General features: G+C 37.4%; 1 protein-coding gene across 6 annotated transcripts in view; it reads right to left on the reverse strand.

Annotated features, from left to right (window-relative positions):
* LNPK (lunapark, ER junction formation factor) overlaps positions 1 to 12,833 on the reverse strand; it is a 69,375-nt gene extending 56,542 nt beyond the window's left edge. For 4 of the 6 annotated variants that reach the window (XM_017538269.2, XM_017538273.2, XM_017538271.2 and 1 more), the window contains exons 1-4: positions 12,653 to 12,833; positions 6,670 to 6,758; positions 4,476 to 4,517; positions 3,548 to 3,735 (exon numbers count right to left, since the gene is read on the reverse strand). In XM_017538269.2, coding sequence (XP_017393758.1) covers positions 3,548 to 3,735; positions 4,476 to 4,517; positions 6,670 to 6,696 — 257 coding nt within the window. In that variant the 5' untranslated portion in view covers positions 6,697 to 6,758; positions 12,653 to 12,833. Of the gene's footprint in view, positions 1 to 3,547; positions 3,736 to 4,475; positions 4,518 to 6,664; positions 6,759 to 11,916; positions 11,940 to 12,652 lie in introns of those variants that run through there. The other 2 variants (XM_017538274.2, XM_037741917.1) reach the window with 2 other exon arrangements.
* Positions 12,834 to 14,691: the final 1,858 nt, after the last annotated feature.

Raw genomic sequence — 14,691 nt, forward strand, 5'->3', positions numbered from 1 at the left:
CAGTGGCACAATCTCGGCTCACTGCAACCTCCGTCTCCTGGGTTCAAGAGATTCTCCTGCCTCAGCTTCCTGAATAGCTGGGATTATAGGCACCCACCACTATGCCCAGCTAATTTTTTGTATTTTTAGCACAGACACGGTTTTGCCATGTTGGCCAAACTGGTCTCAAACTCCTGACCTCGTGATTCACCCACCTCGGCCTCCCAAAGAGTTGGGATTACAGGCGTGAGCCACCGCACCCAACCCACAATTCTTTAAGTATGAAATCATATTGAATGAGTATCTATCAAGCAAGGAATGCTTGCAAAATTATTTTCTTATCTACCAAACTAAGAGTAAATATCAAGAGGTGTTCATAGACACTGACACCTTCTCCTTTAAGAACCAACTATAGTTGATGAAAGACACTTGTATTTTTATTAGCATATCATGAAACAAACATTTAACTTTCTTCAAAAGGTTACAAACTATGTTTGTCAACATAGCTAGACTGAGGAAATACCCAACGTGTGCTACTTGCAGGGAGAGAGGGATGAAGGCATGAAAATTGTATAAGAACAAATCCCTACCCTTAAACGGCTTTCAATTAAAGTGGAGATACAAGAAGAGAAATAGGAATATGACCACCTTCCTCAATTCCCTTGTTTAAATTTCTTCCCCAACAACCCCATTTTGAGAGGCAAAAACAAACCAAATAAGAAAATTATGGCTAACTCCTTTTGGAAGGTCAACATCTTATGACAATGATCAGTCTCTAAAATTACAGAGAATGAAATGTCTAGAAAGTTATAATTTGTAAACAAATAAGGTATCCAGAAGTAAAATCTACAAGATTGCTTGTAGCATTAGTCAATGGTAGAAACAAAACTTAATGGTTGCTGACTTAGAAAATGAACCAACTCCCAAGGTAATGCACATTTGCCAGCATAATGCAGAAATACAAACTTGTAACTTTATATAACCCAAACATTCCCTCACTATGGTGTATAGCCTTAATGACTTCTGTGAATATAAACTCAGCATTTATATTGTTTCAGGAATAGTTGAAAAGATCAGAGATAAATACACTATTGAATCTGAAAGGTAGAAAAACAGTATATAGAATTATACTAAATCCCTCCATATTACATTCTGAAGTAAAAATATAATAAAATTTCAAATGATGTTATATGGAGTATCGATATTCTACCATAAAGAATAATTTTGGAATAGTTATACAATATATGCTCAGTCCTGATCCATGATCTCTCCAGTAAAAGCATTTGGGAAACTGGGAATATGCAGACAACAGTTACTTTTTGCAGATATCAGGTAGATTTCTAAGCTACATAATCAATGTAGACAGTGTTGAGCAAAACAACATATTTTATTGCCCCTTTTGCCTTTAAGTCTTTAAGTAAATCCTAGTCCAGCCCTCAAAACTGATTGCTATAATTTGGATATCTGACTCTCCAAACCTCATGTTTAAATTTGTCCCCCAGTGTTGGAGGTGGGGCCTAATGGGACGTGTTTGGGTCATGGGGGCAGATCTCATGAACAGATGAATGCCCTCCCTGGAGCCTGGTGAGAGTTCTCACTCTATTAGTTCCTGGGAGAGCTGGTTATTAAAAAGAGAATGGCACCTCCCCCATCGCTTGCTTTCTCTCTCGCCAAGTGATCTCTGCATAAGCTGACTCCCTGTCACCTTCTGCCAGGAGTGAAGCAGCCTGAAGCCCTAACCAGATGCAGATGCTAGTATCATACTTCTTGTACAGTCTGCAGATCCATGAGCCAAATAAACCTCGTTTCTTTATAAACTACCCAGCCTCCGGTATTCCTTCACAGCAACACTAAACAGACTAAGACACTGTTTCCCAAAGAAAAAAGTCCAGGGATAAGCTCACATTACACACAAAAGGCAACAACTCACATTACACACATAACAAAACGTCCTGTGTTGTCTTCTTTTTACCACAACGTTCACTTTCACATTGTTGTGTTTTATTTCATGCTTTTTTGATTATCATCGATCAGAAGGACAATGCTATTCTGTGTTGGATGCCCGGTCTATGCTTCAAAAAGTAAAAAGCTCACTGAAATAGAAGCTACAATGGTGGAGAACGAGGTCACAAATATCAATGAGACAAAGTGAAAAATGGCTCTGAAGTTTAACAAGCCAAGAAATACTAGATGCAGGTGATGCAGAAAAATCAGAGGGACGCTGTAAGGATAAGAAAGCTTCATACCCAAAATAGCAGAAAGATCAAATTGAAGAAATTAAATTTTTCAAGAAATGAAGTTTTCCTGCTTCTAAAGAGCAATTAGTATACTATTTATTTGCCAAAAAAAAAAAAAAATCTTTTATGACTCATAATAGCAAATCTAGTGGATGAAAGTTTTTGGATAGTCGTTAGAATCAGCACAGTAGAGTTCTCTATCAGACATTCTGTTACAACTAGATACAAATCTTTTATGATAAAAAAAATCAATCTTTATATGGACATAGATGTAAAGCGTATTTTTGAAAATTTAAAAGTGCTTAAATCAACTAAACATCTCATACTTTTTTCTAAATTTCTTTTCTCTCCTCTTACAAAAAGATATAAGGGAAACAAGAAAAAGGGGCTCACAAATTATAAAATCCACTACCACTCCTGGGATAAAAGCATTCCGAAAGATTTCAAAAAATGAAAATAAAAAAATTAGCAGAGACAATTATTTTGCAATATTATGCATGCACTCAATTTCAGCTCTGTATGATAGCTACATACAAACTTATAATTATACAAGCTTCAGGAATTCCAACTTGAAAACATGCCCTGCGCTGAAGACTAAACAAACACATTTTTTTATAGTAGTACCCAGACTGAGGCAATGCCCCTATTAAATGCTCCCATAGCATTTTACACTTCTCTTTTACAACATTCATCATACTCATTACTTAATGTTTGCAGTCTAAGATATACAGTCAGAGAGTTTTGTATTTTTATTTACCATACACCATTATAATCCAATGTCTACACAATTGACACCCATAAATGTTGGTTGACTGAATAAACAGACTTTTTATTAAATTGTCTCTCAAAATTCTCAGTCATGATACCAGTGCTATATTATAAAATATTTCTAAAATAAGGGTCAATTGCTTTATAGCAGTGACTATATAGCAGTAAAAGAGGGGAAGAGAGCTGGGTGAATGGAATCTATTCAGAATAATTTGAGTAGTTATTCTTTCAGTTTTACAAACCCTGCCCCACTTGCCGTTACCCTCCATTCCATGCCCAATGCCCCTAGGGGAGCATGGACATCTATTAGAAAAATTACAAAACACTGCAATATAGAGCAATTATTACTCATATTACTAGGTAATATTCCTCAAGTATATTGGATTACAAATGAAGGTTTAAAACAATTTTCCTGCTATTAAAAAAAATCTTTTCAAATTGTCAGAAAAATTCAAACTCAATCAGATATTACCATTTAATAATAAAGAGACTGATAATACATATTAGATATGCATTAAGACTAGCCAGAAAAGCAAAAGATCAACAAAGAATAATTTACTTACATCAATGGAAAAGCAAAAAATGGGAGTGTCATGGCAAGTCTTGCTGTAAATTCATCAGGAAGATACCATAAATATACAATTAAGCATGTAAACAGATAGAGAACTGAGGAATACAGAATTAATCTTCCAACCCATAATTTTTGTAATCTCTGATTTTTTTCCCTGAATTCTTCCAATGCTTGAATTTCCTGTTAAGAGAAAATTACTCCATGTTAATAAATTTCAAACTTCATTACAAAATTAAAATGTTAAAAAATTTTAACATGACAGAAAGATTTAAAAACTCTCAAAGTTCAATAAAGTATAATACCCTAACAGTTTAAAACAAAACATAATATGAAAAAGAAAACTATAAATGAAGTTAAAAATTTATAACACTTATTCTGACAAATCATTTTTATAATGCAAAATTAATTACTATTTTTAACCTATCAAATTGGCAAAGATTCTGGGAATTAAACTGGTATCAGTAAATAATATTTGTTAAGTAATTAATAATTCTTCCTATGAAAAAGATTTTTTAAATCTAGCAATAAGAAAAAGAATAAAAAAACAGCAACTCATCTATTTATCACTCTCAATATTCCCAGAAAATAATCATTTTTGATAATAGTACACAAAAAGCTGTGAAAATTTTGTAGACTGATAAAAACTGTTGTAAACTATCTCATCTATTCTGTCCTACCTGTAACATTGATTTACAGCACATTACAGCTCGAATTTCATTCAAATTGGCTCTGTTACTTGATGCAGACTTCTTAAGTCACTGATAGACTGGATTTTTTTGAGATCACATAACATTAAAGTTCTCAGATTCACTCTACATCATTTCTAAATTCCCATACCAGGTTTGGTGTCCAAAATATATACAATAATATTTACTTAGAACCTAAAATGAATTAAAATACCTCACAGCCAAAGAGCATACCTTATCTATACTTTCTAGAACTTCTACAGTTGAAGGCTTTGTCTGTTATGGAAACAGAAATAAGAGACAGCATTAAAACTTATTATCACAAACCTTTATATTTTGATATAATCATTAAAGAACATTTATTTCAAAATTAAATTTTCTCAAATGTTGTCATGCAAGTATGTATTCTTGTTTATTTATAACTAAAATTTATTTAAATAAAAATAATTCAAACAGGCTACATAAAATTAAAGAAATAAGAATTTCCCTACTTAACTTTTTAATCTTAGAAAGACTTTTAATTCCGATAGCTCAATAGATTACCATTCTTAACCTCAATAGAACACACTGGTACAGAAAGAAACAAATTTTAGCCAGGCACAGTGGCTCACACCTGTAATCTCCGTACTTTTGGAGGCCAAGGCAGGTGAATCACTTGGGGTTAGGAGTTTGAGATCAGCCTGGCCAACATGGTGAAACCCCACCTCAACTAAAAATTAGCTGGGCATGGTGGCATGCACTTGTAATCCCAGCTACTCGGGAGGCTGAGGCACAAGAATTGCTTGAACCCGGGAGGCAGAGGTTGCAGTGAGCCAAGATTGTGCCACTATACTCCAGCACTCCAGCCTGGCCGACAAAGCGAGACTCCATCTAAAAAAAAAAAAAAAAAAAGAAAGAAAAAGAAAAGAAAAACAAATTTTCCTCCAAAAAAATTCCTTAGGAATGATTACTCAAAAGAATTAACATATTAAAAAATTTACAGACTAAAGATGGTCTCATCTGCTACTGCTAAAAGTTCACTTAGGACTCTGGAGGTCAAAATCAACAGGTTATCTTTTTTCTAAATTCCTAAAGTGCTTTTTGAAGATCAGATTTTAAAAGGACATCTAAGAATACTTCATTATAGCAAAGCTTGTTTGCCAAAGATGTTTTTTATACATCAAGAATAAAAACCAGCCAAAACCATTCACAAAACACTTGAAAAAATATTTACCAATTACATACTCAACAATCCAAGAAGGTAATGAATATCAGTTCATTGTAGTTCCCATAAGAGTTATTAACATTAGAGTTAACCATATGAAATTGACATTTTGCTAAGTTGAAGAAGTTGAATACTGGCAATTTCATATGGTTCAACCTAATATGAAAGACAAAAGAAGAGAGATAAATTTGATCTTTGGACAGATTATTATAAGGTCATAACAGGGTCAATATAACGCTAATCCAAAACAAGGCTGTTCCAGCAATAGCCCAAAAACTGAATTATGTACCGAGTACAGTTAGACTCCATTATTATAGTAATAAGGAGTAAAAAAATAAGTAGTTTATCCTAGACTACTTTATCTCCTCTGACATTTGAAAAGAACATTTATATAATTTATACAATTCATATTTTCTAGCTGTAACTTTGAGGTACTTCCTCTAAAATCTTATGCAATAAAACCAAACTGCATGTCTAATTTTGTTTAACCTGTAATTTCTACAAGCATATATAGTGTGACTTCAGTTAATATTTATGACAAGCTTCAAGTAAAAAGAGTCTGTAAAAACAAGTATGGTATAAAATACTTCTTTTCTTTTCTTTTTTTTTTTTTTTTGAGACGGAGTCTTGGCAGTGTCACAATCTCAGCTTACCACAACCTCCACCTTCCATGTTCAAATGATTCTCCTACCTAAGCCTCCCGAGTAGCTGCAATTATGGGTGTGCACCACCACACCCAGCTAATTTTTGTATTTTTAGTAGAGACAAGGTTTCACCATGTTGGCCAGGCTGGTCTCAAATTCCTGACCTCGTGACTCACCCACCCCGGTGCCCCAAAGTGTTGGGATTACAGGCGTTAGCCACAGCCCCTAGCCTAGAATACTTATTTTCAACTACCTTTCAAAGGAAGGTAGGCACTTCGGAAGTCTAAGAAGAAAATAAGAAATGATAGCCATTTGCACACAAATACATAAATACAGAAATAAAAATAATTCATACATCAAAGTGAAATAACTCTGCTAAACAGAGGCATTGGACACCTATAGAACAAGTGGAAGAATTAAAATTAAAAAATAGAAAAGTAATTCAGAAGAGAAGAAAAAAAGAGTTAAGGAAAATAGCAAACTACTATTCAAGACTATAATTAAAGAAACTTTCACAAATAGCTTTATGTGACATTTTTATATTAGACTCAAGAACTAGCTGTCAAGAAAAGTACCTTACCCTCCATCGAGAAAATAATCCACCCATCTTTTATTTGTAGAAACTGGGCACAATGATAAATATCATCAATTGTCCAAAGGCATTCACAGCTAGAAATAAAGCAAGTATTTAAATGTTAGGTTAAATACACACCATATCCACTATAGACAATGCAATACTGCCTAAAAAAGTTATGAAATATTAATTTCTTTGGACTCCACACATGGAATTTCATTTCACATAGTCATTGGGATAGAATCTATCTTTTTTCTTTTTTTCTTTTTTTTTTTTTTTTGAGACAGAGTCTTTCTTTATTGCCCAGGCTGGAGTGCAGTGGCGAGATTTCAACTCACTACAAATTTAAGCGATCTTGTGCCTCAGCCTCCTGAGTGGCTGGGACTACAGGTGCATGCCACTACGCCTGGCTAATTTTCGTATTCTTGGTAGAGACGGAGTTTCACCATGTTGGCCAGGCTGGTCTTGAACTCCTGGCCTCAAGTGATCCACCTGCCTCGGCCTCCCAAAGTGCTGAAATTACAGGTGTGAGCCATCGCACACTGCCAAGTCCACCTTTTAAAAATTCATTCTTCAAAACCAGAACAGATTTAAAAATGAAAATAAAGCTTTTCAAGCTTTTTAAATGACAATGCAGTTTAGAAATGTATATTCTTACCATTTAGCTATTTTCTATTCTTTAAAATAGGTTCTCTATATTGCTCTTGTAACAAAGTTTTACGATACTACTTTCATACTACATACTTAAATAATTTTTACCACCCAGCTGTCTCCCAACTAAACTAGTTATTTGGAATAGGAGTGTTTTACAATGTCAACATCTCTTTACAAGTAATAATAGAAAGCCAACTGAGTTTTGAGTAAGAAAATAAGGATTACAAGGCTATCTATGACATTTAGTGAATTACTTAATGATTCTGAGCCTTAATTTTCTTTTCTCTAAATTAGAGTTAATAATCCCACCACTTTCTCACAGGATAGTCTTTAATATTACCATCTTACAGATAAGAAAACTAAGTGAAAAGAAGATTCGTGATTTGTCCAGCTCAGAAGCAATATGGCCTATAGTCCCTTTATCTTCAGATTTCTAGTCTCTATTACTAAATACTGCTGTTCAATATCCAAATAAACATTTCTCCCTGACATTTTGTATAAGTCCCTCAAGCCAGCTGACCTTCAATTCAGCTAGCTCTATAACCACTTCTTTTACTTGTTTTTGTATTACTCTCGAATGTTTTATAATAGATTCAACAATATTAGATTCTAAATCAACTTACTGGACAATAATTACATAAATTTTTATTCTTTTAAGTTGAAATGGTAAAAGTATATTTTCAAACTGACGTATTTTAACCAGGTTACTGTTAGATACTTGCCAATATATAAAACTACTTCTTTTCCACCCAAAAAAGGTTACCTGTGTCATGCTTCTCACACTTTTTAACCATACATATAATCAGAAAATACCAGCATCAATTAAGAACCCTCACTCTGCAACATTATTTATATGCTGTAATTAGCATAAGGCATAGCTATCTTGGAGTTTCTGAGAAAAGTAGCAAATTGCTTAACTATAAAATACTTTTACTTACAAAGTAATTTTAAAGGACAGAAATACCTATAATGTGTCTTGAAAAACTCTAATGTTTATATGAATGTTTCAAGTCATATTTAAGTTGCAATCTAAATATTATTAATCATTTAGTATTAGCTTAGTACTCAAATTTCTAAAGTGTGGTTGTAGAAAATCCAGGAACTTGAATGAATTAAACTATAAATTTCTATCTGAATTATGACAGTAAATGAATCTAAAAACCTTCTTGAGATGCTAAAAATAATTACCAAAAAGGTGGGTGGAGGGAGTAGATTCATATGAATCACTTGTTGTTCTGAAAATATACATCATTCCACTATTTTAGAACTAGTGTATAGTGTCTAGCAGTGTTCTGTACACAACCAACTCACATATTCTGGTCTAAAGTAGAATTATATCCTTCTATGTCAAGTTTGTAACCATCACACCCTGAGACTATGATCAGAATTTTTAATATTTGAAATTAATGACAAGAACAATATCAGCTAAACACTTAATAAATACTTCGTTTCTAGCAGGCCCTAAAACAAATGAGACGTATGTGTGTGTGTGTGTGTGTGTGTGTGTGTGTGTGTGCATGCACACGTGTATGTTTGCGTGTGCATGCGCACACGCGCACACGTGTTTTGAAACAGGGTCTTACTCTGTCACCAAGAATGCAGTGCAGTGGCGTGATCTTGGCTCACTACAACCTCTGTCTCCAGGGTTAAAGTGATTCTCCCACCTCAGCCTCCAAAGGTGTAGCTGGGACTATAGGCACACGCCACCACACCTGGCTGATTTTTTTTTTTTTTTTTTTTTTTTTTTTTTCTGAGACAGAGTCTTGCTCTGTCACCCAGGCTGGAGTGCAGTGGCAGGATCTTGACTCACTCACTGCAACCTCCGCCTCCTGAGTTCAAGCTGTTCTCCTACCTAAGCCTCCCGAGTAGCTGCAATTATGGGTGTGCACCACCACACCCAGCTAATTTTTGTATTTTTAGTAGAGACAAGGTTTCACCNTTTTTGGTAGAGACGGGATTTTCACCATGTTGGCCAGGTTGGTCTGGAAGTCCTGGCCTCAAGTAATCTGCCCGCCTCAGCCTCCCAAAGTGCTGGGATTATAGGCGTGAGCCACCATGCCCGGCCCAAATGCTTTATCTTAATTTTAGCATTTAGATACTACTATACCTCCATTTTACAAATGAGATATCTAAGGCAAGAGAAGTAGTGTGCTAACTAACATCCCAAAGACACTAAGCAGCAGAACCAAACATATTTTAACTTTTTTAAGTACCCACTTATTACCAATAACACAAAATCAGAAATAAAGTCTGCTTTACTTCTCAGTCTGTCTGTTGCCAAGGCTGAAGTGCAGTGGTGCGATCTCAGCTCACTGCAACCTTCATTGTTATAGCAATTTTTCTATCAAATTCTGATATTAAATACACATGTAATAGGTGGTACTTTCTAACAGATGTGAAAACATAACAAAATTAAATAATTAAATCAAATATTTCTCCATAGCTTTAATTTCATACCTCTTCTCTATTCAACCACTGGTTCTCTCCTTTCCACCCAAACATCTTAACTCCAAGTCCTGTGGCCCATCACTTACTGTGAAATTTTGGACAAATCAGTTATTTAACCTATCTGCTACTCCATTTCCTCATCTGTAAAAGAGGGATAGATAGTTAAGGACCCTCTTAAATATTGAAAGGCTTGAATGACACAATGTATTCTAAACTATTTACAACAGTGCCTGACACATAGTGATTGCTCAATATAAATTGTTTTAATTGCTGTGGTTGTTGCCATTTTCTAATCCATCTCTCATTTCTTTCAAATACATGGAAAATACATGTGAATCAAATAACCCTTGCATTTCCTTCTGAGGCATAAATCAATTTGCTTGCCCTGGATTGAACAGATGGTTCAACCTCAAGTGACTTGTCTCCAAGAACTCTTCCATTAACATGTACAGAGTGTTTCTTTCCACTCTGATACCACAACAGGATCTGTGATGACCTTAAGAGCTGGGTGCATCTAAGTGTGTTTTTCTTTGAGACAGAGTCTCACTCTGTTGCCCAGGCTGGAGGGCAGTGGCACAATCTCAGCTCACTGCAACCTCTGCCTCTTGGTTTCAAGTGATTCTCTTGCCTCAGCCTTCCATGTAGCAGGGATTACAGGCGTGTGCCACCACTCCCAGCTAATTTTTGTGTTTTTAGTAAAGACAGGGTTTCACCATGTTGCCCAGGCTGGTCTCAAACTCCTGACCTCAAGTGATCTGCCTGCCTCGGCCTACCAAAGTGCTGGAATTACAGGCGTGAACCACCACACCTGGCCTATGTTTTTCAATGAACAATAATGTCTACCACCTTATTTGAATGTTTTCTGCTAATGGCTATTCACACTCAGGTTTGGGTGTCAGAATTTTAAATCTTGGAAAACGGTTTTCTTAAATTTTCACCTTACTCCAAGCCACATTAAAATAATGTAATAAAACAGATCTGGATTCAAAATATGGCTCAACCACAGACTATGCAATCTTGGACAGATTAACTAAACTCTCCAAGCCTCAGTTACTGCATTTGCAAAATGGTAAAAATATCTACACTTCATGGAATTGTTGTATAAATTAAATAAAATTATGTATGATTTGGCACAGTGTCTAACACATAGTAAGTGCTTAATAAATTATAGCCATTATTATTATCAGAAAACAGATGTCATATTTATATGAAACACATTTCTAACTACTTATAAACAAAGCACCTATTTCCTAATTCTAAAATTGAAAATTATATTACAGTTTGTGTTTTTACTAAAATCAATTGCTCTCATTTTCTCTAGCATAAGAAATAAAGCAAAATATTTTGCAGACTCTGCCATTAAACAACCTTGTAGGCCTTTGAAGAAAACAGCAAAGAAAGTTTTATGTTTATCAAGTTCTAAAGTATAAGCTATTTAATCACCATCAACAGTACCTCCATAACATATTGTACTATACAATTGAAGAATAAAGGTGATTTGTTCTAGAACTCTAACTTTCAAATATCGTAACTGAAAAGACAATTCTGAAATAGCCCAAGCCACATTTATTGCTCCTCAAAAAAAAAAAAATATATATTGAGTGCTTAATCTATTATATATTAAGTGCTTAATATACAATGATTAAGTGCTTGCTTTCATGCTAAGCCAATTTTCATCCAAACTAAATACCACCAAAAAAATTACTATTTGGTTATAAAGATTTCTATATGAAGTCATACCTTTTTAATAGCCATATAACTTCTCCCTTTTCTTGTATTATCTTCCAAGTTAATAATATATAAACACTATATGAGTTTATTAACAGCATTACTGAGCTGATCTCAATAGATGACAGAGAAACTTAAAATTCTAATTTTAAACGCACCACTCCTGTTTAAGAAAATGTGTTAAAAGTCAACTTGGTCTTCTGGGAGCTGCTGAGGAAAAGAGATAGTATTCCCTGCCAGGTTGAACATACTCCTGAAACCAGGCTTACTCACACCCACCAAGCCACTGTTGAAGAGTCAATTTTGCCAGTGCTGACACCCAGGCCACAAAGAAAGGAGAAAACAGTAGACACTAAGCAACAAACAACGGAGGCCAGGGGGGAAAAGCGGAACATGGAAAACTCAGTGACTCACGGGTCTTGCTTAGTACTGTGACAGCACCAACAGCAAAGCTGAGTTCACCAATTACAACTCTTTCACAATCCGTAAACTACGTACTGATGGAATCTAGATTTGTTTTTCTCCTGCCACGCCTCTGACACTACGCATCTTCGCCCTTCCTCTCCACCCCACAGCCCACCATCCCTGGAATAAGGACAACGGTTGGAGCGCCTCTTCTCTAAGTGGCACGTACTCCACGCCCACACGCCAGAGCCCAGCAGCATGACACTGACAGTTTCCAGTCCCTTCTGATCTTTCCAACTCTTGGAGCCTCCGCACAACTCAGAAAAACAAGAGGCGGACAGAACGCTCAAAGCGGATGGCTGGGCGTAGGAAATGCTAGTTTGGGACCTTCTGACCCTTCGCCTCGACACAGGTGGGCCAAAGAGCTGGGGCTCAAGACAGTCACCACCTGGAATCTCCCAGAACGAAGCTGGAGAAACTACCAGCCCTAGAGGGAAGAAAAGGGTCTCGAGACTCCAGCACCACCCCTGCCAGTGTGCTGAGAAATCCAGGGTACAAGGCGGCGAGCCTGGGTCTGCGCGCACCACCGCGCAGCCAGACTAGCCGCCGCCGCAGAGCTCTAGGCCCCTTGGCAGGAGGCGGGGGTACCGCGGAGAGGCAAGCCGGGAACCCGCAGCTTATTTCCCAGGGGCACAGCTCAGCATGCCTCTCCCCTGCAGAGCCCTCCCAACTGCCCTCGTCTTGAGCGTTCTACCTGCGAGGATCGGGCGCAGCCCGGCCTGGGCGTCCACCCCAGCCAGTCTCGGCCGCCACCGCGCAGCCTGCCTCCGGAGCAGGCAGCAGCAGCCACTGACAGAGAGAGTGGCCCGGCCAACTCCTTCCCATCAAACCCCGCGCTCCCGTCGCTCGCCAATTGGCGCCGCGGCCGACGCGCGCCTCTCCCCCGACACGTGACCCTACCCGGGGCGGGCAGTTGTCGGGGCGGGTGGGACTGGAGATCGGCCTGCAGGTGTCTGTGCCTGTGGCCTCCGTAGCCAGCCTAGGCTGCTTTTGTCGCGTTGCAGGCATGTACTGCCATTTATTATGACTCTTAGAATATAGTTATTTCTTACTCTTCCGCTGCCTCCTTTGCTTTTAAAGCCTGTTCTGCCAGGTCTCGCTGAGAAGGAAACCCCTGAAACTAGTCCTGGTGGTCTCAGACCGCTGCGCGAGCGAAGACTGGGGAGTTAAGGAGGATGGAGATGGGTGCGTCTGGAAAGGAGTCTGTCCTGAGGAGTCCCCGATCAGTTGTCAGCCCGCCGGCAGCAGAGCAACTGAAGACTACACAGCCCAGGAGAAGCCAGTTCCCATTCAAGTCAGAGGAGAAAAGTCAGCCTGGCCCCCAGGAGTGCTTGACGCTCTGTCATTCACGGACGTCAAAAAGGGTCATTTGATGACTTGGACGCTTACCTCACCGGCGTGAGGTAAGCTTCAAACGCCATATCATGTTACTTTAAAGCCTGCGGATAACAACATAATCTGAGTTTTTTATCTTAGAACTCTCAACCTCAAGAACACTCTCCACAGGCCCTGATAGGTGAACCCACAAAAAACCACCCAGGCTATATTTGACTCAGATTTGAAACGCTGCCTAAATGGTATTAAGTTTCCTCCTCAACTGGAAAAGACAAATTACAAATGATACCTGAATGAGAAAAAGACTAGACGTGCATACAGTAGTGTGTGAGCAGGGAAACTTCAGCAAAGATTTTTATCATGCTTTACCCCTTTTACTTGCTCTACTCCATGTGCAGACATTTTTTATGGTTTTTTTTTTTCTATTTTAGTTACATACACAAAAGTTTCATTGATTTTTAAAGAGTATGGTAGTTTTAATATGTTACATTTAAACTTCGACGATGCAAAGAGGTTATCAGGAAGCTAAGCATTGTCTGGTTCGTAAGAATAATTTATTATGCTAGAAGCTACCACATAATTCACTGTGGAAGTTGCTTGCCCTAATTGCCTAAAATATTTAGTTACAGTTCTGTACGCTTGAAAGGCTGAAAGGAAGGGAACTAAAGTTTAGTGTGTTACTGTGGATCACTTTCCAAATGTAGAAGAAAATGGACAGAAACATTTCACCAGTTTTGATATGGAAATTTAGCCATTTTGTTTTTCAACCTTTGCTGTTTCAAAGTATTAAAATCCTGTGCAGTTTTGCAAATACATTTCACCTCAGAAAGATCTCCTTTCCTAAGAAGACAGGGAAGAATGGCTTTCCACTTGCCAATAATGTGTCCTCTGGTTTAATTGAGCCATCAATGTCTGTATTCCAGCCTGGGCTACCAAGCAAGACCCCACCTCTTAAAAAAAGGGGGGAGTAATGGGGGGTGGGGTGAGGGGACAGAGAAGAGCTGGCTGATGCACCAGAGTCCAGAAAACTACTCCTGCGATAAAATTCCCTAGGGAATTGCTCTACCAAGACTAAAGATTTGACCTGGCAAGAGGAGGGAGAGAAGTATTTAATCATTAACTCTTTTAATCCTCCCAACAACCTTTTTAGTATAGTATCATTTTTCAAATGAGGAAACTGAAAAGTAGAAAGATTATGTACACTGCTGAAGGTAACAACATAAAAGATTATGCACACCATTGTTACCTTCAACAGTGTACATAATCTTTCACTGCCTCCTTTATATTAAGAAGAGTTCATCAAGCAAATAAAGTGAGGGAAAGACATTACAAGCAGAGGAATCAACATATACACTATTGTGACTGGACTTCAGGCTACAGGGTGATTCTAAGTATTTA

This window comes from Cebus imitator, unplaced genomic scaffold (genome assembly GCF_001604975.1).
Source record: "Cebus imitator isolate Cc_AM_T3 unplaced genomic scaffold, Cebus_imitator-1.0 Scaffold110, whole genome shotgun sequence".
Classification (NCBI taxonomy): Eukaryota; Metazoa; Chordata; class Mammalia; order Primates; family Cebidae; genus Cebus; species Cebus imitator.